Source organism: Callospermophilus lateralis, chromosome 2 (assembly GCF_048772815.1).
Source record: "Callospermophilus lateralis isolate mCalLat2 chromosome 2, mCalLat2.hap1, whole genome shotgun sequence".
Taxonomy (NCBI): domain Eukaryota; kingdom Metazoa; phylum Chordata; class Mammalia; order Rodentia; family Sciuridae; genus Callospermophilus; species Callospermophilus lateralis.
The window spans coordinates 102,544,530-102,569,765 of NC_135306.1; the positions used below are offsets into that span (position 1 = coordinate 102,544,530).

Consider the following 25,236-nt stretch of genomic DNA (forward strand, 5'->3'; position numbering starts at 1 on the left):
GTACGTCTACCAAGTAGTAGAAAACCCAATGACAGTTACTTAATAAACTAATGAAACCATGTTGTTTAATTCTTATAATAACTGAAAGAGGTAAAGCAGTTATCATTCCTGTTTACTAATATTTTTAAATACTGGTAAAATGAGTTTTGTTTTCAAATTAAATCATATAACCTCCATATAAAGAAGGCATAAGTGATTTAGTTTCTTCAAGAAGGAAAAAGTAAAAAGTTTAATTATTTGCCAACTATCAAACACAAATTTTAAGTCTTCTGATACCATCTGTAATAATCAGAGCCCTTCTGTAATAATCAGACCTTTTTCTGAGGTCAAGAATATAAATCTAAAAAGAAAAATATTATCCAGCAAGAAATGGGAATAAAAAAAAAAAAAAAGCCTTAAGCAAACAAGCTTTCAAAGATCAGTAGTATTGCTAAAGAATCCCCCACTGACTGAGCCATGTGGTAGGCATGTCATGAGAAGATTTAGGTTTGACATAAAATACCCTCAGTAGGGGTGTATTAGCTTCATTTAAATGAACTAAACTAAATTCTTTAACCTGATGACCTTGAAAATATTTCTATAAAGGGCATAAAGAATTAAAAGAATTTTTTAATGCAGATCATATCAAAATTATGGCTAAAAGATTTTTAGGTAATAGTAGAATAAATCTGGCCTACATATATTCATTTTTCTATTCTCCCTTGGTGCTCATCCTATTAATCATCACCCCACTCCACTATCATGGTAGTAATAGTACTTCTTATTGTGATTTTTATTAAATGCAGATACAATGCTAAGAACTTTACATACATTTACTTACTTATTTATTTATTTAAATATTATTAAAAAAATTTTTTTTTGCACTACTGGAGATTGAACCCAAGGGCACTCTACCATTGAGCCATTCCTATCCCTTTTTATTTTATTTTTTAATACTTTTTATTATTTATTTTTATGTGGTGCTGAGGATCGAACCCAGTGCCCGACATGTGCGAGGCAAGCTCTCTACCACTGAGCCACAGTCCCAGCCCTCCCTTTTTATTTTTTTATTTGAAACAGGGAAATGGTAAATTGCCCAGGCTGCCTGCAAACCTGAGATCTTTCTGCCTTAGCCTCTTTTTTTTTTTTTTTTTAATATTTATTTTTTAGTATTTGGCGGACACAACATCTTTGTTGTTATGTGGTGCTGAGGATCGAACCCGGGCCGCACGCATGCCAGGCGAGCGCGCTACTGCTTGAGCCACATCCCCAGCCCCTGCCTTAGCCTCTTGAAGAGCTGGGATTAAGGTACATGCCACCATATCTGGCCCCATTTTATAATTAAGAATATTAAGGTTTAAGGTTGCATAGCCAATAAGGGGTGCATCCAAACTTAAGTCAATTTGTCTCTAATCCATGCTATGAACCACTATTTTGCCATGTATGCATGTTTTATTTTCTCAAAATAACAGTAGAATGTCTGGCATGTAGTAGATTCTCAATCAAAGGTTTTTGCTATTGAAAAGTACAGAATAAGATAACATATAAAGGCCCTTTTAAGTTCCAAAACTGCAGAAATACTCATGTTATTTCCTTTCACCCTGACTCTGTTGGTTTTCTAATCTACTAATCTTATCCTCATCACCAATAAACATATATTTATCTACTTAGACCCAGCTGAAATATAATTACTTCTCTAACTCCCCAGATAGAATTAGTAATTCCTTCTTTTATGTGCTTATGGACCCTGTACCTACTTCTCCAACTGTACAAATTACATTATTTCTTTGCATACATGTTTCTCAGTCATCTTACCAAACTTAAAATTTGAGTATTTCAAGAAGTGCAAATATATTTTGTTTATCTTTATATCAACTGAGTGTAATAGAGTGCCTATGGTAAGGAAAATGTGAAATTAATGTTTTCTAAATAAATGCAAAATCAGTCTTAGACCTGGATAAGAAAGGAGTACCTGCCTTGGAGCACATAGTTTTGACAGTCCTGCTTTGGCCTTCCTTTGGCCACACTACTTTACATAGGCCACAGAGACTCATCAGGTAGGGGGAAAAGCTTACCTGAAGCCTATGCCTGCTCTTCTAGACTCTGCTCCAGGTACTGAGGCCCCTGGAGTTCTGTATTTCAACTTTCCATTTTCAAGGCCTAGATAGTTCTGTTCCCCACATAGGTCTTCCTGAGAGCAGACTGCATCTCTGATGTGAATACCTAGGTTCAGTGGAATATTAAGGGATGAATATTTGCAGGACATGTGCTCAGAACTTGGATATGTGGGCTAGGCTTAACATACATGTATTTAAGATTCTTTAAGGTATGAAATAAAGCAATGAGCAGAAAGAAAAATGGGGAGGGCTTGAGGCTGTCTTTTCTAATACTATCATGTTCCTGCATGTAATTCAGAGGCCTTCAGTAATTACAAATTAAAACCTGATTTTCCAGGTCATAATTAAATCAAATTTGTCAAGGTAGGAAAACATAATTCATTTAACAGTTTATGGCTCAGTTTATGACCTTTAAATACTTAGATGTAATTATGTAAGTTTGCAGTTTGTCTCTAGCCCAGCCCTACAAATGTTAAGAGGAAAGATTGAATGATCATGTATATAAACTATAAATAAATGAAAATAAAAGTGAAAGTACTTAAAAATAATTCAATAAACATTTCCTTTGCCATGTTGCAACATTAAGGGCAGTACTTCTTCTTTTTTAAAAAAGAATTCTTCTAAATAAAGACTACTTCTATTACAAAAATATTCATCCACTAAGATGAAGAAAAACTTAATACTGGAAAAGAAAAAGGTTACTAAATAAAAGGTTAATTTCCTTTCATTGAGTGAACATAGCATTAAAAAAAATTAGGAAACTTTTAGGTCCAAAGACTACCTATCAGGCTATTTGAATCCAATCTAACACTTCACAAGAAACTGAATAGCAATTTCTATTAAAGATTATATATAATAATATTATTATCTTATATTTTAAAGCACTTCACAACCTTCGGAGTATTTTCACATACTGGCAATTGCTTAGTTTCTTATGCATAATAGGTGAATGACATCTGATCACATGAATCTTCACATTCAACCCATGAGATTTTATTATAATATTGTTTTGGAAGAGGAAGTACTGGGGATTGTGAACCTAGGGGCACTTTACCACTACTTTGCAGCCCTTTAGGTCTTACTTAGTTGCTTAGGGCCTCACTATGTTGCTAAGACTGGCCTCAAACTTGCAATTCTCCTGCCTCAGCCTCTAGAGTCAATGGGATTATAGACAGTGTCACTATGCCCAGCTTTATTATAATTTTTTATGCATTGTTTCAAAGTCAAGTTGTCCTATGAAGGCAACTGGGGTTGAGTTCTGAGAGGAATTCAGCAAAAAATCTGTATAATACAAAACACCTGGCTAGGGATGTAGCTCAGTGATAAAGCATAATCAACATGATTAGCATGTGTGAGCCTCTGAGTTTAATCCCCAGCATCAAAACAAAACAAAAATGAAACCAGAGTAAAGAATTTCTTCACCTTAATAAAAAACATCTACAAAAATTCACAGCTAACATCACACTTAGTGGGGAGAAACTATAGTTTTCCTGCTAAGATCATAAACAATACAGGATGCCTCCCCTCATCATTCCTTTTCAACACTGTGCTGAAGACTCAGATAATACAATCGGACAAGAAAAGGATATAGAAGGTATTCAGATTTGGAAGGAAGAAATAAAACTTTGTTTACAGATGACATAGCCACTTAGAAATTCCAAAAGAATGACTTAAAAAAAACAATTAACAATAAGAAGGCTAGGGATATACATATCCCTAGTTGGTAGAGTGCTTGCCTTGCATGCACAAAGCCCTGGGGTTCAATCCCCAGCACCACAAAAAATGAAACAAAACAAAAAATCCCACAATAACAGCATGGTTAACATTCAAAAAGAGGAGGTGAAATTCAGAATTTAAAATAATATATCATTTATATTAGTACCCAAAAAGTGAAAAACTTAGGTATGAATCTATAAAATATGTACCAGATCTATATGAACAATCCTATAAAACTGATGAAAGAAATCTCAAGCAAAGAAAACAAATGGAGAGATAGTTCATGATCCCTGATAGGAAGGCTAAAAATTGGTAAGATGTCAGTTCTTCCCAACTTGATCTGATGATTTCATACAATTCCAATAAAAATCCTAGCAATTTGTGGAACAGACAAACTGATTCTCAAGTTGATCTCCAGTGGCAAATGATCCAACATAATATTAAAGGAGAATAACAAAGAGGACTGAAAGTACCTGAATTAAAGACTTACTACACAGTCACAGTAATCAAGACATTTGGCATTGCAAAAGAATGGCCAAACAGATGAATAGAACAGAAAAGATTTATAAAATAGAAACATGTAAACATAGTCAACTTATCTTTGAAATGGTACTGAAACAAACAGACATAGATATGCAAACAAACAAAATTATAGACACAGACCTTACACTTCTCACAAAAATTAACCCAAAAGGAATAGGCAAATGTAATATGCAAAACTATAAAACTTCTAGAATTAATATATGAGGAAAATCTAGGTGATTTGGGTTATGGCAATGATTTTTGAAAGATAACACTTAAGGCACAATCCATGAAAAAGAATTATAAGATGGACTTCATTAAATTAAAAACCTTTGTTCTGCAAAAGATGTTATCAAGAGAATGAAAAGGCATGCCACAGACTGAGATAAAATATTTTCAAAATATCTGTCTGATAAAGAACTATTATTCAAAATATATAAAGAACTTAAGACTCAAAAATAAGAACACGAATAACCCAATTTAAAAACAGGCAAGAGGGAGTTGTGGATGGTAGGGCACTGACTAGCATGTACAAAGCTCTGGGTTCAATCTCCAGTACCACATAATAAATACATACATACAACAAAAATAAGCAAAAGACCTTACATGTATCCTCACAGATATGCAGAGAGCAAATAAGCCTATGAAAAGATGCTCCATGTCATAGATCCTGAGGCAGGTGAAAATTAAAACAATAATGAGATACCACTATTCTTACACCTATTAGAACAGTCAAATGCTAATGATACCAAATGCTGGCAAGGATGTGGAGCAACAGGAACTCTCTTTCATTGTTGGGGGGAATGCAAAAATGGGCCACATTGGAAGACAGTTGGGCAGTTTCTTACAAAGCTAAAACACATTCTCTCCATAAACATACTCTTTCCATATGATCTAGCAATCACACCCCCTGGAATTTGCCCAGATGAGCTGAAAACATGGCCTCAGAAAAACCCGCACATAGATGTTTATAGTCGCTTTATTCTTAACTGACAATCTTGGGAGCAACCAAGATATTCTTTAGTGGGTGAATGGATAACTGAACTATGATACATCCAGACAATGGGACATTATTTAGTGCTAAAAAGAAATGAGCTAACAAGCCATAAAAAGGCATGGAAGAATCTTAAATACCTATTACCAAGTAGAAAAAACAATCTGAAAATGTTTATATATACTATATGATTCCATTATAACATTCTGATATAACATTTTGGAAAAGGCAAAACCACAGAGACAGTAGAGAGATAAGTTGTTGCTAGGATATAAGAGAGAGACAGGGAGAAACATGCAGAGCACAGAGGAAACTACTCTGTATGATGTATATGGACATAATCATTATATATTTATCAAATATAAAACCAAGAGTGAATCCTAATGCTAATATGGACTTTAGGTAATAATAATAATGTGTTGATAAAGGTTCATCAATTGTAACAAACTGTACTAGTGCAGAAAGATGTGCAGGTGTGGAAAAAGAAGGTATATGGGAACTCTATTTCTGTTCAATTTTGCTATGAGCTAAAATTGCTCTAAAAAAAAAAAATCTATCAAAAACTCAAACAAAAACTGCAAAGCTGTTGACCATCTTCAGTACTCTACCCAGATCAAAAATAGTCGTTTTCCAGTAAGAATCGGAAGGCAATATCATTGCCTAATTCTTTGTATTTTTTCCTTTGGGGTATGTTGTTGGGGATTGAATTTAGGACCTTGTATATGCTAAACACATGCTCCACCACTGAGGTACATCACTAAACCTATACCTGATTATTTCTAAAATAGTCTCCAAAAACATCTTAACAGGTAATTTAAGACTCAGAATGAGGATCAAATCAAAGAACTTACTTTTCAATTTTCTTCTTTTGTTCCTTTTGTCTTTTTTGTTCTTTTACTTGTTCTCTCTCAATATCCATGAAAAGTCTTCTGTGTCTCAGGTACTGCTTTTGACGCTAAAAAGAAGTTGATAGCAACACTAATTTCGTTTGTCACGAGTACAATTTCTTATTAATAGTACTTAATGAAATGATTACATTTAATATATTTAATAGATAGCGTATTTACCCTATATTCCCAAGTACTAAGTACCATAAAAGCAGGGCAACAGAAAGAAAGTAGGAGTTATTTTGTAACAGAACAAGGTTCCTTTAACCTTTCAAAATCAGAATCACATCACAAAAACATACTCTAAGCCCAGTGTGACATGGCAGGGAGGGGAATAGAAGGGTTGAAGTACATCAGAGTATCACACTCATAAATTGAACAAGTTTAGTAAAGTAAGTGCTACTATACTATGTGGATCTGTTCATAGCTCTGAATTTATATATTCTCTTTTAAGGATACAGGCTACTCAAATGGCTAAAGCATATCTATGCATATGGTAGAGCAGTGTACAACTTTTTGGTATAAATTATTAAATGTCTAAATAGGCTGGACGTGATGGAGCATGCCTATAATCCCAGCTACTTGGAAGGCTGAGGCAGGAAGATTAAAATTTTTGAGGCTATCCTAAGCAACTTAGCAAGATTGTGTCTTGAAATAAAATAAAATGGGCAATAGATGTAGCTCAGAAAGAGACTGCTTCTGGGGTCAATCCTCAGTACCAAAGGGAGGGAAAAAAAGAAAAAGAAAGAAAGAAAAAATAAAGTTTAAATAGCAATTCTCAAATTGAAGATGCATCAGAATCACCAATGGTATTTTTTAAAAAAAGTTTTTTTAGTTGTAGATAGATTCAATATCTTTATTTTATTTATTTATATTTATGCAGTGCTGAAGATCAAACCGAGTGTCTCATGTATGTGAGGCAAGCATTCTACTACTGAGCCACAACCCCAGTCCCACCATTGGTATTTTTTAAAACACATTAAAAACAAAACAAACAAACAAACAAAAACCCTACCTTTTCAGATACTGATTCTGCATACTACATATCTACATTCTGTATATCTACAAATCCAGGCATATGATTTTTTTTGGGGGGAGGGCTACTGGAGATTGAACCTAGGGGTGCTTTACCACTGAAGTACATTCCCAGTCCTTTTTAGTTTTGAAACAGAGTCTCACTAAGATGCTGAGGCTGACCTTGAACTTGCAATCCTCCCGCTCAGCCTCCCAAGCTGCTAGGGGTCACAGGCACGTGCCACCATGCCCAGCAAGCATAAGGATTTGGAAAAAAGGTTCATATCTGGTTCTGGTACAAGGATAGGGTTAAGAACAATTAGTTTAAAATAACTTTAAGTTGAAAGGGGGAAAAAAAAAGAAATCATAAATTTAAAATGTTCATTTAAATAAGTTATAGTGGCAAATATATAATAGCTGGAGAAATTTACTTGGATCAGCTCTTTGACTTCACATCAATGCACCCTAAATCCTAGGAACTTGAAAGACAAGCTTGACATACTCAAGTAACTTCTTTGGAATTGTAGTATTAGCTCTATTAAGATACAGAAACTGGGGCTGGGGATGTGGCTCAAGCGGTAGCGCGCTCGCCTGGCATGCGTGCGGCCCGGGTTCGATTCTCAGCACCACGTACGAACAAAGATGTTGTGTCCGCCGATAACTAAAAAATAAATATCAAAAAATTCTCTCTCTCTCTCTCTCTCTCCTCTCTCACTCTCTCTTTAAAAAAAAAAAAAAAAAAAGATACAGAAACTGTTTCTAATTTCATATATCGCATCACTGAAGAAATAATAATGTTCAAAAGCAACATCGTTACATACCTCTTTCTTTTCTTCCTCTTTATCTATTCCAGACTGAAATGCCAATGGAGTTTGGAATTCATTGCTTAGTCCTGACTGATAATCATTATAAACCTGTTAAAGAATCCAGTCACACAGTGACAAAATTACCAAAAGCTAGCCATACGAACCCTTTTGATACTTTTATCTATTGATTCTTTTCTCCTCAAACTTCAAGCTATAAAAGAGTAAAAGCAAAAAGGAAGGAAAGAAAATAGTTTCAGAATGAATTAACCAACCAACCAAAAAATAAAAAAGAGAAAAATAATAGACAAAAGGCTTCAGATAAAAATCATGAATGAACAAATAACAAATCAAAAGGTTCAGAATAGAAGTTCTTTAAAAGTGGTCATTTGAAATAATACTATCATATTATGCTTGGACTTGAATCCAGGTATAAAGCCAGATCCCTTAGTATCTCAAATGTATAATCACATTCAATCTACATAACTCTCTTGATGAGCATGAATTCAGAATAAGAGTTTGGAAACATATCAATTGATTGGGATGGCATGGAGAACACTGGGCCTAATTTCCCATCATATTTACTAGCCAAACTTTATAAGTTAGTATACTTACTTGGACATTATATGGGCCAAACTGTGATCTCTAACCTTTTAGAAATAATGTTTAAAATTTTTATCTCTTTAGTTTAAAAGTTATTTATCTTTCAGCAAGGTTAGAGGGTAAAAGATCAATATGTAAAAATCTATTGAATTTCTATATTTGTGATGAACAATCTGGAAACAAAATTAAGGACACATTCTTGACGATACCATCAAAAAGACTACAACAGGTATAAATTTAACAAGGAAATATAAATTTATACTCTGAAACATACAAAACATTGTTGAAAGAAATTAAAAAGACACCTAAATAAATGGAAAGACATTCCACATTCATAGACTAGAAGACTTAATATTTCTAAGATGGCAGTACTCCCTAAACTGATCAACAAATCTAACATAATTTCCACCAAAATTTCAGCTGCCTTCTTTGCAGAAATTCACAAGGTGATCCTAAAATTTCTATGAAAATGTGAAGGACCCAGAACAGCTGAGACACTCTTGAAAAAAGAACAAAACTGGAGGACTCTTCCCAACATCTCATTACAAAGCCACAGTAATCAAGACAGATTTCACTGGCATAAGGATAGACATAGATCAATGGAATAGAACTGACAGTTCAAAAGTAAACACGTATATTTATAATCAACTGATTTTTTACAATATGCCAAGACAATTCAATGGGAACAACAGTCTTTTAAACAAATGTGTTTCAATAATGATGCGGAAACACCAGTTATTCAAATGCCAAAAAATAAAGTTGAACCATTTCCTTATACCACATACAAAAATTAACTCAAAGAATCATAGACCTAAATGTAACACCTAAAACAATTCTTAGAAAAACAAAAAGAAGTACATATTCAAGACCCCAGGTTAAGTTATGGTTTCTTAGATATGAAACCAAAAGCATAAGCTGCCAAAGTAAATAACTTAGACCTAAAAAAGACTTGTGCTATAAAGAAACCATTTTAAAAAGTGAAAAAAACAATCTACAAAATGGTGGAATTTATTGCAAAACTTGAATCTAAAAAGGAAACATATTAAGAACTCTCACTGGGCACAGTGGCACACGCCTGTAATCCCAGAAGCTCAGGAGGCTGAGGCAGGAAGATCACAAGTTCAAAGCCAGCCTCAGCAATGGTGAGATGCTAAGCAAGTCAGTGAGGCCCTGTCTCTAAATAAAATATAAAATAGGGTTGGGGATGTGGCTCAGTGGTCTAGTGCCCCAGAGTTCAATCTCCTATACCAAAAATAAAATAAAATAAAATAACTCTCATGAGTGTAGAATAAAAGAAAGAGGTGAAGGGGCAGGAAAGGGGAGGTACTGGGAAATGAAACCAATCAAATTATGCATGTATAAATATATCACAATGAATCCCACTTTTATGTATAATTATAATATGCCAATTAAAAAATAAGCAGGAAAGAGATGAGTAGAGGAAGAGGAATTGAGGGAGGGAAGTGGGAAGGAAAGGGAAGGTACTGGGGATAGAAATGGAGAAAACTAGCCCCACTATTAAGTATAGTTATAATGCATTAATAAAACATTTTTTTAAAACTCTCATATCTCAATGATCAGAACTCAAATAACCCAATTACAAAATGGATATAGTATCTAATAGCAGTACTCCAAAAATATACAAATGGTCAATAAGTACATGAAAAGGTGCTCAATGCCATTAGCCATCAGGAAGATGTAAACTGAAAGGACAGTGAGACAGCACTTCACACCCATATGAATGAAAAATAATTTAAAATGAAGACATGGGGGGCTGGTGTTGTGGCTCAGTGGTAGAGTGCTCACCTAATATGTGCAAGGCACTGGGTTTGATCCTCAGTACCACATAAAAATAAAATAAATAAAGGTACTGTGTCTAACAACTTTCTATATATATATATAAATTTGTTTTTAAATGAAGATATGGGGACTGGGAGTATAAATCAGTGGTAGAGTGTTTGCCTGGCAGCAAGATTCCTGAGTTCAGTTCTCTGCAACCAGAAACAAAAAAATAAACAAGTGCTGGGGAGGATGCAGAAAAATGTGAACCTTTATTCACTGCTAATGCAAACAAAAAATGTTGCAGCCCCTTTGGAAATAAGTTTGCTAGTTCTTCAAAAGGTTAATAAACACAGAATTATCATTTGCCCCAGCAATTCTACTATTAAGTATATACTCAAGAAAAATGAAACATAAGTCCATAGAAAAACAGGTATGCAAATGGTTCACAGCAACATTATTCATAAGAAAGAGAAACAAGCCAAATGTAATCAATGAATGAATAAGTAAAATGTGCTATATAAACAAAATGGAATTATTCAGCAATTAATAGGAATAAAGTCTTGCTATATGCTATAACATCAATGAATTTTGAAAACATTATGTTAAGTGAAAGAAGTCAGTCACAAAAGACCAAATATTACATGTTCTCATTTAAATAGAATGACCAGATTAAGGAAATTTATGGAAAAAGAATAGCTTAGTAGTTGTGAGGGCTAGAGGTGGGGCTAAGGGAAAAGTGTAATAGCTGATACTGGGAATTGGACTCTCTGGAGATGATAAAAACTCAAGTTACACATCTGTAGTCCCAGCAACTCAGGAGAATAAGGTAGGAAGACTGCAAGTTGGAAACCAGCCTCAGCAACTTATTAGGACCCTCTCTCAAAATAAAAAAAAATTAAAAACCTGGGGATATAGCTCAGGGGTAAAGCACTCCTAGTTCAATCCCCACTATCAAAAAAAAATAAAAAATAAAATGTTCCCAAATTGATTGTGGAAATATTTACATAACCCTGTGGATATACTAAAAACACTGTATGTATGCTTTAAATAGGTTAGTTGTATGGTTTATGAATTACAGTTAATCATCATTTTTTGCATATTTGCTAACTTTTCCTATTCATTAAATTTTATATGTAATACCAGTACTCAGAATGCTAGGCAAACCTTTGCAGACATGAATAGCCATGAAAATCTGAGTAATCCAACAAGCATGTTGACAACTGAAGTCCAATAGGAGATGTTCTGCCTTTTTCTGTTTTCATATTGTAAAAAAATGTGTCTTTTCTTGTTTGTTTTTGCTAGGGATCAAACCTGGGGCTTTGCCCATGCTAGGTAAGCACTCTACCACTGAGCTACATGCCCAGGCCACAAGTATCCTTTTTTACATTCTACTTAGTGCCATGTTTTTTGTATTTTTTGCTTTTTATGGGTGATTCCACTGTTTTAAGAAGGTCCCAGAAATAGTGCTGACATACTAATATTCCTAAGCACAAAAGGCTGTGATGTGGTTGAAATTCACAGCACCCAACAAAGGCTGTGATGTGCTTACAGAGAAAATGTGTGTTAGATAAGCTGCATTCAGGCATGAGTAATAGTGCTACTAGCTGAGATCAAACTTAATGGATCAATGGTATGTATTAAGTAAGGTTCTTTAAACAGAAATATCTATAAAACAAAGTTATGTATATTAATCATTTGACAAAAAGGTTAGGGGTTGATAAAAATGTGCCTATAAAAGCCCTAAAGATTTCACAAAAGAACTGTTAGAAGTAGTATACAAGTTCAGCAAAATTGCAGGATTACAAAATCACCATAAAAATCAGTTATATTGGTGTTAGGGATCTAGCTCAGAGTAAAGTGAGACCCTAGATTTGATACCCAGTACCACAAAAATTTAAAAAATTAGTTGTTTCTATACAGTAACAATGAAGGGTCCAAAACGAAATTTAAGAAGAGAAGAACATTTATAATAGTACTAAAGAGAAAAAAAATTTAGGAAATTAATCTCTGGGACATTCTGATATTAGGAGGTTGAGCAGAGAAGGAGGAGCTCAAGAGAAACAGAATAGACTCCAGAGTAAGGTAGAAGAGGACCAGGAAGAGAAGGAGTCAAGAAGCCAAGGTAAGGACCCAAGCATCTACATTATCTATAATTTCTCCTGGTATTAATTATGTACACTTGCCCATTTAGAGTTCTCTCTACTGGACTGTTCTCATCATTCATTCATTCATTCAGCTAATATTTCTTTCAATCCTCACCAACAGACCAAGTAAGGTAAGATGTTCTAGGGCTGGGAACACAGAAATAATGATCATTTAATTCTGTGCCACACAGTCAGTATTCAATAATTCAATCCTCACAATAGCCCTTCATATTTACAGTGTTGTTACAAGCATTCAGTAGATGAAATAAAGGCATGGGAGGTTAAATAATTTATACAAAGAAAGGGATGGAGCCTGGATTTGGACCTGGCCCTGAGTCTCAGACCATAAACATTTTGCTATAAACAAAACAAAAGCTTTGCCTTTTTGTCAGCCCATTCATGAGTCCTCCAAGCAGAAGTCAGTTCTCTAAAGAAAAAAAAAAAAAAACAGCAAATCTCTACTCAGGGGGCTGAGGCAGGAGGAGCACTAGGTCAGCCTCTGCAAGACATAAGCAAGATCCTGTCTCAAAAACTGAAAAGGGCTAGAAGTGTAGCTCAGTAATAGAGCACCCCATGTTCTCCTCAAAAGACTTTTTACACTGAAAACTAGAAAACATTGCTGAAAGAAGAAGACTTGTTTTCACAGATTAGAAGACTTACTACTATTGTTATGATGTCAGGAGGAAATGATGGGAGGAAAGTGGTAATATCTTTTCTCACCTGTCATAGGATCATGGCCAATGCCTCTATTAAAAAAAAAAATGGGTTAACAAGAGAAAGGCATAACAAATTTATTTAATCAAAGTTTTATGTGCACAAGAACCTTCAGAATGAAGACTCAAAGACCTAGGGTGAACCATCAATTTTTATGCTTAGGTTCAATGAAGTATGGAAATGACTAGACCTAAAATTAACAGACTGAGTGGGGAAACCCAGAAAGGCCTATCTGCTCAGATTCTTCCTGGTCATTTGTAGGATTTCATTCTCCTAAGTATAGGGCAGAACCCCTTCTGAAATGGAAGTCTTATGATTTACTGTAAGACATGGGAGGTCATCAGCTCAATGACAGAAAGGCAGGCAAAGATTAGAGTAATAATTTTAGGCTTTCTGGCTTGCTTTTGGGAAAGGTAGTTCTAGTTTCTGTGACCTGCATTGGGGAATAGAAATTTTAGTTTCTATGGTTTGCCTGGGGGAACAGAAAGGGCAAACTGGAGACAGAAAAAATTAAAGACTTGCTTTGCAGGGCTTGGCTTGCTTCTGAGGCCTGAAATGTCATATTATGGCATATAATTTTCTGAGCACTCTACAGATTTAACACAATCCCTAATAAAATTCCAATGTGATTTTTTTCTTGTAAATTGGAAAATCCTTCCTCAAATTAATACAGGATTTCAACAGTTTACCAATAGCCAAATAATCTTGAAAAAGAAAGCTGCAAATCCACAACCTCTGATTTCCAAACTTATTACAAAGCTACAGTAATAAAAACAGGGTGGTACTGATATGATACAGATGGACAAACCAATGGAATAGAATTGAAAGTCCATAAATAAACATTGACATACACGGTCAAATGTTCTAGACAAGGAAGCCAAGAACATTCAGTGAGGGGAAAGACAATCTACTAAGAGTGATATCGGGAAAAATGATATTCATGTGTAAAAAAGTGAAGTTAGGTATTTATCATACACCATATAAAAAATTAGCTCAAAGTAGATCAAAGACACAAACATAAGAGCTGAAACTATAAAATTCTCAAAAGGAAACACAGGAGAAAAGTTTTATGACACTGAATTTGGCAATTTCTTGAATAAGACATCAAAGACACAGATAACAAAAGAAAAAGTAGATAAACTGGGTTACACTAAAATTGAAATCTTTTGTACATTAAAACAGAGTGAAAAGGCCACACAGGAACTGGGAGAAAATATTTGTAAATCATACTTCTCATAAAGGGTTAATATCCAGAATACATATAGAACTCCTATATGTCAACAACTAACCAACCTGACTTAAAAATAAGACAAGGCTCTGAGCATGGTGGCAAACACCTGTAGGCCCTCATGAGGCTAAGGCAGGAAGATGACAAGTTTTAGGGCAGCCTGGGCAAAGCCAGACCCTGTCTCAAAATAAAAAATAAAAAGGGATAGAGATGTAGCTCAGTGGTATAATAACCTGGGTTAAATCCCCAGTACTGGGAAATGAATAAATAAGCAAGTAAGCAAAGAACTGAATAGAAATTCTCTAAAGAAAATGTACAAAGCCAATAACATTGAAAAGATGCTCAACTTTCCTAACCATTAGAAAAACACAAATCAAAATCACAGTAAAAAAATCACTTCTCTGTTGGGATGGCTATTATGTGAGAAAAGGAAAAAAAATCTCAGAAAATAACAAGTTTGTGAAAATGTACAGACATTTAAAAAAAAAAACCATTGTACATGCTAGTGGAAATGTAAAATGATACAGTCATGATGCAAAACAACATGGTAATTCCTCAAAAAATTAAAAACAATTCCTATCTGATCTAATAATTCATATATGGTTGGTTATATACTCAAAAAGAATTTAAAGCAGTGACTCGAACAGGTATTTGTAAACCTAAAGCCAATAAATGGATTAACTTGCTCTTAGCACTAATGAGTCTGTTTTTCACTATTTCTGTTTTTCTTCACTCCTCTATGCCTTATTTACCAGATAATTAACCAATAAAGTCGACTTTGCAGCCAAGTGTGGTAGCACACTCCTGTAATCCCAGCAGCTTTCGAGGCTGAGGCAGGAGGATTGAGAGTTCAAGCCAGCCTCAGCAAAAGTGAGGCACTAAGTAGCTCAGCAAGACCCTGTCTCTAAATAAAATATAAAAAAGGGCTGGGGATATGGTTCAGGGTTAAGCACACCTGGGTTCAATCCCTGGTACAACCCTCCCCCGCAAGAAAAAAAAAAAGGTTTAAGATGAGATACTGCCAGAACCTGGTATAATCACAGGACCTTAAGGCTGAGGCAGAGAGGATGTAAAGATAATGCCTAGGATTTTGGCTTGTGTGATTAAATGGGCAGAGAAACTCCTTTGGAATAGGTGATATGTTCAGTTTTGAACACCTTCAGTTTGACAAATTTGTGGTGTTTAGAGAAGCAACAGGTAGCAAGAAGCCTAGAGTTGTAAAGAAAGATCTATCCAAAAGACAGGTTTCAAAATCACCATAACAAGGAGTAGCGGAAACCAAAGAAAATATCACTGAAAAAGAGAAAATGTTAGAAGAGATGGGAAGAACAAAACACAGTCTAAAGAACACCAACAAGAAAGAAACTTAGGCAGAGAAGGCTAAGAAAGAATGTCTAGAATTTATTTGGAGATTGGTGTTACAAAAAGGAAAGGAAGAAACATTTCAAGAAGAAATAAGCAGTCAACAGTTTCAAATAATATAGAGAAGTCACTAACATAAAAAGTGAAAATTCTCATTTTATTAATGAGGAAGACCCTGTGGTAACCTTGTAAAGAACAGTTCACACACCCAATCCCTCACCTGTGCAATGTTGGACAGTCAAGGGAAAAAAAAGAACAGTTCAAGAGTATTGGTGGGGATAGATGTCAGATTATAGTAAAGTGAGAAACCAGTGAATAGTTAAGTGAGGATAGTAAACAGGGTTTATTCTTTCAAGAAATTGGCAATGATCACATAAAATTTTATTTATAACATGATCACACTTGTATCAAAAACAGAATAATTATGGGTGAGAGGTGTATTTAGCTCAGTAGTACAGTGCTGCCTAGCAATTGTGTAGCTCCAAATTTGATTCTCAGCACCAGAAAAAAGCAAAAATTGGAAGAGTCATGAAGAAATTATACATGTTCAAAATCACCGTCTATAAAACTCAAGGAGACTTTTTTTTTTTTTTTTTTTTTTTTTTAGTGGAGCAGACACTTAATGGAGCAAGGCTCTAAGAATAAAAGCAAGAGAATCCAGGATAAGAATTTTAAGAGACAATTCCTCCTTTGAGATGGTTAAGAATAGGTAATAATGGAAATGAAAAAAAGAAAGTAAGGGAGGGAGGGAGGAAAAGAAAAAAGAAAAGGAAGGGAGGAAGAAGGGAAGGAAAGAAGGAAAGAAAATGGTTGAAGCATTTATGATATGAATGCTTCTATTTTCTTTAGAAAGTCTGAGAATATGAAAGTGGAGCAGAAGTTTCAGGAGTGTTTAAGGTTTAGAATAGACAATGTGGTGCTGGAAAGAAAGCTGGCAGGGAAGAAGTAAGAAAAATGCTAAGCAGTACTGGGAATCCAGCCATGGAAAACACTACGAATGAACACAATATTAATCTACACTCTTAAAATGTATTCTCCAATAACGTTGGATTATTTGGGAATGCAAAAGGGGTAGGACTGTTCCAGAGTTGGCAATTTTCAGGGCTTATATGGCAGGACAAGAGGAGGAGGTGCAGACCATCAAAGCAGTACAATGAATTGAATGGTCACAAGTTGGAACCCCTCTCACGTGTTTTGTGAATACTCTATGCATGTATCCTCTATCACTATTATGTTGCCTCATAACTATTTGCTTATGTGTCAGTCTCTCTTCTTCAGATTGTCTTAGATCTGAGTGCTGGCTGTGTCTTCTTCCCAGCTGCATCTTTGCTAGTTAGTACTTAACTAATGGCTAACACCTAATGGTGATTAACAAATATTTGATTGACTGGCTAATTCATCTGAAACATATTTACTACTAGGTACCAAGCACTATGCCAAATGCTATTTATACAACAGTTAAAAAAAAAAAAAAAAAAAAAAGATGTGGCACGTCTTCCATGAAGTCTATGGACCAGTGGAAAATATCTAGACAATAAGAACATATGTAAATAAATAAACAAATAATTACAAGTTGTTCTGCATTGAGAAGAAAACAAACAATGGAAAGGCAGAGAAGAGGAGGGAATCTATTTTTGAGAAGGTGTTCAGGCCAGCCTCTTCTAAGGAGGTACCTTTAAACTGAAACTGAAGAACAGGAAGAGATCAGATTTGTGAAGGAAAAAGGGAAGGCTATCCAGGCAAAGGAAAAAAATATATGCAAAGGATATAAAGATAATAGGTAGACAAGATGCTGGCACAGTTCAGGTTATATAAATGACAATGTTGAATAAACATGACAGTATACCTTTAGGCCAACTTTATAAACCCAAACTAAAAGTCATAAAAGAGCAGCAGTTCAGTCCTGAAACCTCAGCCCAAATTTTACTTTCTGCTTTTTTCTTTTCATTCTGTTTTTTCTTTTTTTGGGGGGGGGGTGAGGGTGCGTAAGTAGATATTGAACCTAGGGACACTCCACCAGAGTTACATTCCCAGTCCTTTTCATTTTTATTTTTATTTTGAGGCAGGGTCTTGCCAAATTTCCCAGGCTGACCTAAAACTTGTTGTGATTCTTTTGCCTCAGGCTTCAGTAAGGATTACAGGCATGTACTTCATTTTTGCTATCTTAAAAGGCCAAGAGGAAATTTCTCTGTACCTCTTTCATGTGGCCTAACAGTGCTAGTTACCTGAAGTCTTTGTTTTTAAAATAATATGAAAGCACAAAACAGAAATTATGCAGAGTGGTAAAATTTTAATTGGAATGAACTAGACTTCAGTTAAGTCATGAAGAAATCTTAGCAGAACGCTAGAAGAGCAAAAGACTTGAATAACTAGAATTCTTAATTTGAGACTCTGAAACCTTAGACAACATAACCCTAACAAGTTCCAGCCCAAACTTCACAAGCTTATTTCTTGATGATATTTGCTCTTCCAACTTACTGACAGAGATCTAGACCTGGTCATTGTGTGGAAATGCTGGACAGCAACCCTCTCAAAAAACTACTCATTTCTTCCCTTTTCAAACAAAGAAGACAATGGCCACCTGAAATGGACTTTTATAAATATCAATATAAAATATAGTTTTTCCAAACAGGCACAAAATGCTCCTAACTATCTCCTAGGTTTCAGTAAAAGCTCTACAATAATCTTAAGGTTGGGTTTGTACACTATGAAATAAAACAGAAATCTGCCTTTTTATCAACCTTTACCATCCCAGCCTAGGAGGTATGGATAATGGTGCCTGAATTCCACAGTTCATACTCTATGGTCTCCTCTACCTGTCGTCTGCTGCAAGTGTCTCTCTGATGCTTGGGTGGAAGATGCTGATGGTGATTCAGAAGCAAGTCCTCTTGGCATCTTTCAGCTGTACCAACAGATGGCTGCTGCCTAAAGTATAAGTTCTAAAAGATAATAATACATATCAAATTATGTGAGCAGTGATATAATAATAGTGATAGTACTGTAGGCTTTAGGAATAGCCCTAAAGTAATCTAAGTAGTTCAAAATGTTCTCATATATTATGGCATAAAAGTAGATATTATATTTCTTTGCGCTCTTAAGGGTCTTAACTATCCACAAAGCAATCTTATATCGCATCTATAGAACAAGGATAATCTTAGTATCTATCTCCCAGAGACATCGTGAATAATGCATACAAACTTCTAAAACCATTTTGGCTATGATAAATGCTCTGTGAATACAAGCTATTACTTATAATAATGTTTCTAATATTAATAAAAAATAACACTATCATCATCTTCATTAGTGATATACCTCTGACAAGTCCAAACAAAACTCTAATTTGCTTTCTGCTGCTTACTCTTTACAGTACTGTGTTCTACCTGATCTCTGGCAGAGCCAGGATCCTGGATTTTATGTAAACCATATCTGTGGTACTCTGGAAGCAACTCTCTTCTCCATTTCTCATCTGTCATATCATGTGATGCTTGCCCATAGTTACTGTGCTAAAAGACAACATAAACATTGACATAAATTACCCAAGGATGAGCACCATGCCTGTGGCAAAAATAAAAGCTTCAGTGAAAAAGCCTAAAGTAAACCAATGAGAAATGCGTGTGTGATACATCTAAGAACAAGAGTACATTATATTCTTTGCCCATTATTACCAACCTTAACACAAAATCCTTGAAGCAATTATACATTGCCCTGTTGATCTTGAGTCCAAATCTAAACAATTTACTCTCGCTACCTATTCTCACTGTATTTCGCACTACTTGTTCTCCAAGAAAGGCTTGGTTTCTATCACTAGGTGAAATATACTAATGAGACTCCAATAGCAATTCCTCTCCCAATCTCCATTTTCTCCAAAGATGCAGGTTATTTGATATACTTTTTCTAAATGAACAATCAAAGAAAAAAGTGATTATCCAAACAGAATCAAGGGTTAGTTACATTACAGACTTCAGTAACAATCCTAGAGTATGATATTAAGTAAGGATAACAGAACAGTTAGGGGGTCTATGTGTGCATGTATTTAGCATAAAATTTTCAAAACACCAAAGTAGGGAAAAAAAAGAAATAATAAATCCTAAGGTACCCATCACTCAACTTTAACAATCAGTAACACTTTGCTTTTTCATCTCTTCTCCAGCTTTTTTTAGGAGTATTTTAAAGAAAATTAAGAATTATTCTGGGACTGGGGTTGTGGCTCAGTGGTAGAGTGCTTGTCTTGCACGTGTGAGGCACTGGGTTCGATCCTCAGCACCACATATAAAAAAATAGTCCATCTACAACTAAAAATTAAAAAATAATAATAATTATTATTCTGGTACATTTTGAAATAACTAGAGACATTTTACTCTTAGCCTCACTCTGAAGACCTTAAGTCTATGTATCCTCCACACAAGTTAGCTTGCTAAACCTCAGTCCAATCTTAAGTAACTGGTCTTCTCTTTTAGAAAGTGATAGCCCTTTTTCTGTATGTGGCTCCACCTGTTCTCCAGGGGAGGCTTGGTCCTGGATCTTAGGTGGAACATACTAATGATACTCAGAGGCAACTCCTCCCTTACTCTCTCTCTTCTGTCCTAAAAGGTGAGGGTTACTTGAGAAACATGTTCTGAAGAAACAACAAAAACAGAAAAAAAATTATCTAAAACAGAATGATGTTAGTGATAATCCTTCAGGCTTCATGAGAATTCTAAGGAAAAGCATCAAGTAAGAATATCCTAATTATGTTTTGGTAAGAATGAGGATGCTACACTTCTAATGCAACTCTAAAAACTTTAATTCCTAATCCCAAACAACAGAAAAAAAAGAGTCTTGAGAAATTCATCAAATCTTTTATAGTAATTTAGGATCTGCTACTTCTTCCTACATTGTTTATGTAGGGGCAGTATGCTTGTGATAATACTGTGGGATTCAGCAAGAGTTAGAGAATAATTCTGATAAATTAAGAGTCTAACTGATGTAGTAATCTTTTGAATGACAGAACTGATTTGATCAGTGTAGACAAAGGTGTTTTCTATCATTAGCTTCTAGGCAGAACAGAAAAAAAGAAACCAGCAGAAACCAAACTGTTTGGGCTTTAACACTCTATGCCTATCCTCTTGAAGCATAAGTATTGTTCTGATAGGACTTAGAATTATAATCCCACTAATGTAAGAAGGAAGCAAAGATATTATGTCCTTACAGCTCCAAAGTCTCTGATTCTATATTTTAAGTTACCAGTTGTTCAGCATTTGTAAAACCCAGTTACTTGTATGAATTGCCAAGATCATTGTAATGTCATGTGTAGCTAATAAAAAAAATTTTTTTTTTTAAAAATGAACAGTAGGAAAAAGAAAAAAAAAAAAACCCAGCTACTTTATCTCCCAATTCTTTCTCTCTTTCATTTTGTTCTACCTGTTCTCTGATGAAGTCCTGGAATTGGGTTTGGGGAGGCAGACACTGATAACCCACCAGAGAAAATTCTTCTCTCCCTTCCTCATCAGAAAATGGCTCCAGAAAATGTACTTTCTAAAAGAGAAAAAACACAAACTATAAACTGTCCAGTAAGAGTAATATGAAATATTATGAAATAAAACCCAAAACCAGGCTTTTTGTCAGTTCTACAGTTTAGCTGAGGATAAAATCTGAAGCTCCAAATTAATCCCTAAACATTCAGTTCCTGCTGGTCTCTTGTCTTTTCTCCATTCTACCTAGGCCCTGATGGAGGACTGATGATGACTGCATAGAAGATCCTGATATACAACATCCACAGGAAACTCTTCTCTTCCTTGCCTACCTATCAAAAGTGATGCTGGCTGCTTCAAATTTGATTTCTAAAAAAACAAAACAAAACAAAACAAAAACCAGAAAATATCAGTTAAAAATACAGGTTAACTTAGATTTTATGCTTCAATGAGAACTCTGGATTTCACGGAGGTCAGAATATGACTAGGCATCTTAGAGAATAAAATAAAAAACTACTCTATTCCACAAAAGCCCAACCACAACCCTAAGTAATTTACTTCCTGTTGATCCTCTTCCTCCTTTTGCTCTGACTGATCCCCAGTAGAGGGCTGGCCTTGGAACCTATGTGAAAGATATGGTTCTGTTCTTGTGGGCCACTCCTTTTTCCATCTTTCAACTGTCAAAGCCAATGATGGCTGCCAGATATATTTTTCCTAGTGAAGATTAAAAATAAAAAAGTAAATTGTCCAGATAGGGAAAATATGCTGATAATATTTTAATGCTTAGTATGAACACTGGAGCTTTGAAAAAAAACAAGAAAGAAAGTATATTCTCCAACTATGGACCTCCAAATCAGTTGCAATATAATCCTTGTAAATCCCAATCCAAACTCTAAATAGCTTATTTATTCTTTATCTCTCTTTTTCATTCCATTTTACCTGATCTTTGAGTGGAAAATCCTGCTCCTGACATTTGTATAGAAGATTCTCATCTGAGAGGAGAATGTACTGATCTTTAGGGAGAAAATCCTGGTTCTGGCATTTGAGAAGAATATTCTGGTCTTTGGGAAGAACACACTGTTCTCTACATAGAAAATCCTGGTCATCATGTAGAAAATCTTGGTCCTGATATTTGTGTAGAATATTCTGGTCTTCAGGGAACACATGCTGGTTTCTAGATAGAAAATCCTGGTCTTTATCAGGTAGAAAGTCTTGGTCCTGACATTTGGGTAGAATATCCTGGTCTCTGGGTAGAAAATCCTGGTCTTTATGCAGAAAATTCTGGTCCTGATATTTGGGTAGAATATTCTGGTCTTTAGGGAGAACATAGGGGTTTTGGGGTAGAGAATCTTGGTCCTCACATTTGGGCAGAAAAGCCTGGTTTTCGGGTAGAAAATCCTGTGCTTTCAACTCAATATTCCTATCTTCTATCTCAGTACTACTGGCTTTTATCATAATACTCCAAGTTTCTGTCTTAAAAGCCTGGACTTCTGGTTCAATGGCTTGGCATTCTGGCTCAATAGCTTGAACCTCCAGATCAACAGCCTGGACATCTGGCTCAATACTCTTTTCAGGCTCAATACTCTGAACTTCTATCAAATCACCTTTGGTTTCCAGAGGATAATCCTGGGCTTCAAGGCCCTGAAAATGTGACTGCTTTTGTTCTTTCTCTTCTATGACAACAAATAATGGATTTTTGAATTTTACTTTCTAAAAGTGAACATAAACAACAAATATAGAATGTTATAAAACAGTAACACTTAGTTTTCCATGAGATTCCTAAAATGATCTTAAAATGGCAAGAGTGTACAACAAATTACTAAAATAAAATGTGAAATCACAGTCTGCCCAACTTGAAAGAATCTAACTCTACAATTCCAAACCAGTATAACAATACTGGCAATCCCTATTCCAAATCACAATTATTTCACTTACTCTTATTGCTTTACCTGAACTCTGCTAAAAGGCTTATCATTGTCTTCAGAAAAGAGACTCTGCTTGTCTCCCCAAAATAAATCGTCTCTCCCTTTCTCATTTGTTATAATAGATAATACTTCCTCACCGTCAGATTCCTAAAAGGAAACAAAACAAAACAAATAAAAAATAATACCAAATGTAGCTATTACAGATAGAAAAAATGTGACTGCAATGAAATCCTAGGCTTGAAGACAGCATATTCAAACAGTATTAAATGATTGTGATAAATGTACACAGAAACTATAAAACATTGTTGGGAAAAAAAAAGATCCAAATATGTGAAAAGACATCTCACATTCATGGATCAGAAGAAAATATTGTTATGATGGCAGGGTGTAGTAATGCACACTTTTAGTCCATGTACTGAGGAGTCACCCCAGGAGTTTGAAACCAGCAAGGTAACAGAGTAAGACCCCATTTCAAATTTTTTTTAAAAAATGGACATATTTCCAAAATTGTTCTAGAGAGCCAAAAATCTTTACCAAAATACTTTTTTTTCTTTTATAGAAATTAACAGGAAAAAATTCATGTGGAAATGCAAGAGATCCATAATAACAAAATATCCTTGAAAAATATATTAAGAAGTTGGGGATTTCATTCTTCCCAATAAATTGCACTACACCAAAATTAAAAATTTTATGCTGCAAATGACACCATTAATAAAATGAAATGTCACCTACAGAATAGGAGAAATATACATAAGACCACTCTCTAATAAGGGATTTATATCCAGAATATATAATGAACACATAAAGCTTGACAATAAAAAGACAACCCAATTTAAATATAGGCAACACATTTGAATAGACATTTTTCTCAACAGAAGGTCAAATGGGCAATAAGGGTTTGTACCTCATCTCCCTATCTGATTTTCCATAAAGTTCTAGTAATATACAGTAGTTAAAAAAAACTTTGATGGATCTCAAGAGGGTACTTTTCTCTTGTTTCTATATTTATCATGATGGATGCTGGTTTCCTACAAAGTACTCCCTGGGAGTTGGTGGGTGAGAATCAATACAAATATAAATGGTCTAGGGAAGGCAACATCCTCACAATACTAACTGAGTTTTTGTGAAAGATTTAGAATGATCTTGAGTAAATTAAAATAATCCTATATAGAATTAAGAAAAAAATAGTTATTTCGATTTCAAATATACAAACAAATCACAAATGAAATGACTGGTAGGGGAACATAAAAACTTCGTAAATGACAACTTTCCACCATCCTAACCACTAACAATTTCAAAACACTCATGAATTCAGTCCTGGAAACCTGACAGAAGTCAATCAAGTATATGTTCTACATGGATCTCTTCACCTTGAACAATTACAACCAGAAAGAGTCTAATTGCTAAAAGCTAACAAAGAAATGAAAGCAGAGCTCAATTGGATTACAGATTGTTTTTTCCGAGCAAATTCCCACTTCATGCAGCTGAGAGAATAGAAAACTGTTCAGATTTGAGGTAAAGATTTGATATAAGTGATCAGAATACTTCTCTGAATTTTAGATTTCTCCCAATTATACAGAAGAATCTGTTTTGCTATTTTACCTCTTGTCCCCCAAATGCATTCATTGGAAGCAAATGGCCAGCTTGAATTCATTATCATCATAACAATAATGAATTACACTTAAATGGCACCTCTGACGTATAAACCTGGCTTATACAAGGATCTTATCTCAGAATTAATCCTCCCTTACAACTATTTCAGTCAGATCTATGAACAGCATTCTTTCTGGAAAAATACCAATTTCATAAGATCTGATCATATTCCAGACAATATAAAATATCACTCTCTAGGACCTGATAACCCTTTCTTCTCTGGTTTATTAGAAAGTGTTCAATCACCACTTTCAACAGTTTCCTGGAATCATTTTTATAATACCCCATAATAGGTATGAAAATTGTCAAAAAAAAAACCCCCAAGCTTCTAAGAATAACTGAG

General features: G+C 34.8%; 1 protein-coding gene across 8 annotated transcripts in view; it reads right to left on the minus strand.

The window, feature by feature from the left end:
- The window catches only part of Ccdc15 (coiled-coil domain containing 15), a 67,274-nt gene that overhangs the window by 23,626 nt on the left and 18,412 nt on the right, over positions 1-25,236 (minus strand). For 2 of the 8 annotated variants that reach the window (XM_076846209.1, XM_076846212.1), the window contains 7 exons: positions 23,265-23,387; positions 22,255-23,025; positions 21,874-22,029; positions 21,266-21,379; positions 18,682-18,804; positions 8,051-8,143; positions 6,180-6,283 (listed from right to left, as the gene is read on the minus strand). In XM_076846209.1, coding sequence (XP_076702324.1) covers positions 6,180-6,283; positions 8,051-8,143; positions 18,682-18,804; positions 21,266-21,379; positions 21,874-22,029; positions 22,255-23,025; positions 23,265-23,387 — 1,484 coding nt within the window. Of the gene's footprint in view, positions 1-2,054; positions 2,203-6,179; positions 6,284-8,050; positions 8,144-18,681; positions 18,805-21,265; positions 21,380-21,873; positions 22,030-22,254; positions 23,026-23,264; positions 23,388-25,236 lie in introns of all 8 variants that reach the window. The other 6 variants (XR_013090375.1, XM_076846215.1, XM_076846213.1 and 3 more) reach the window with 6 other exon arrangements.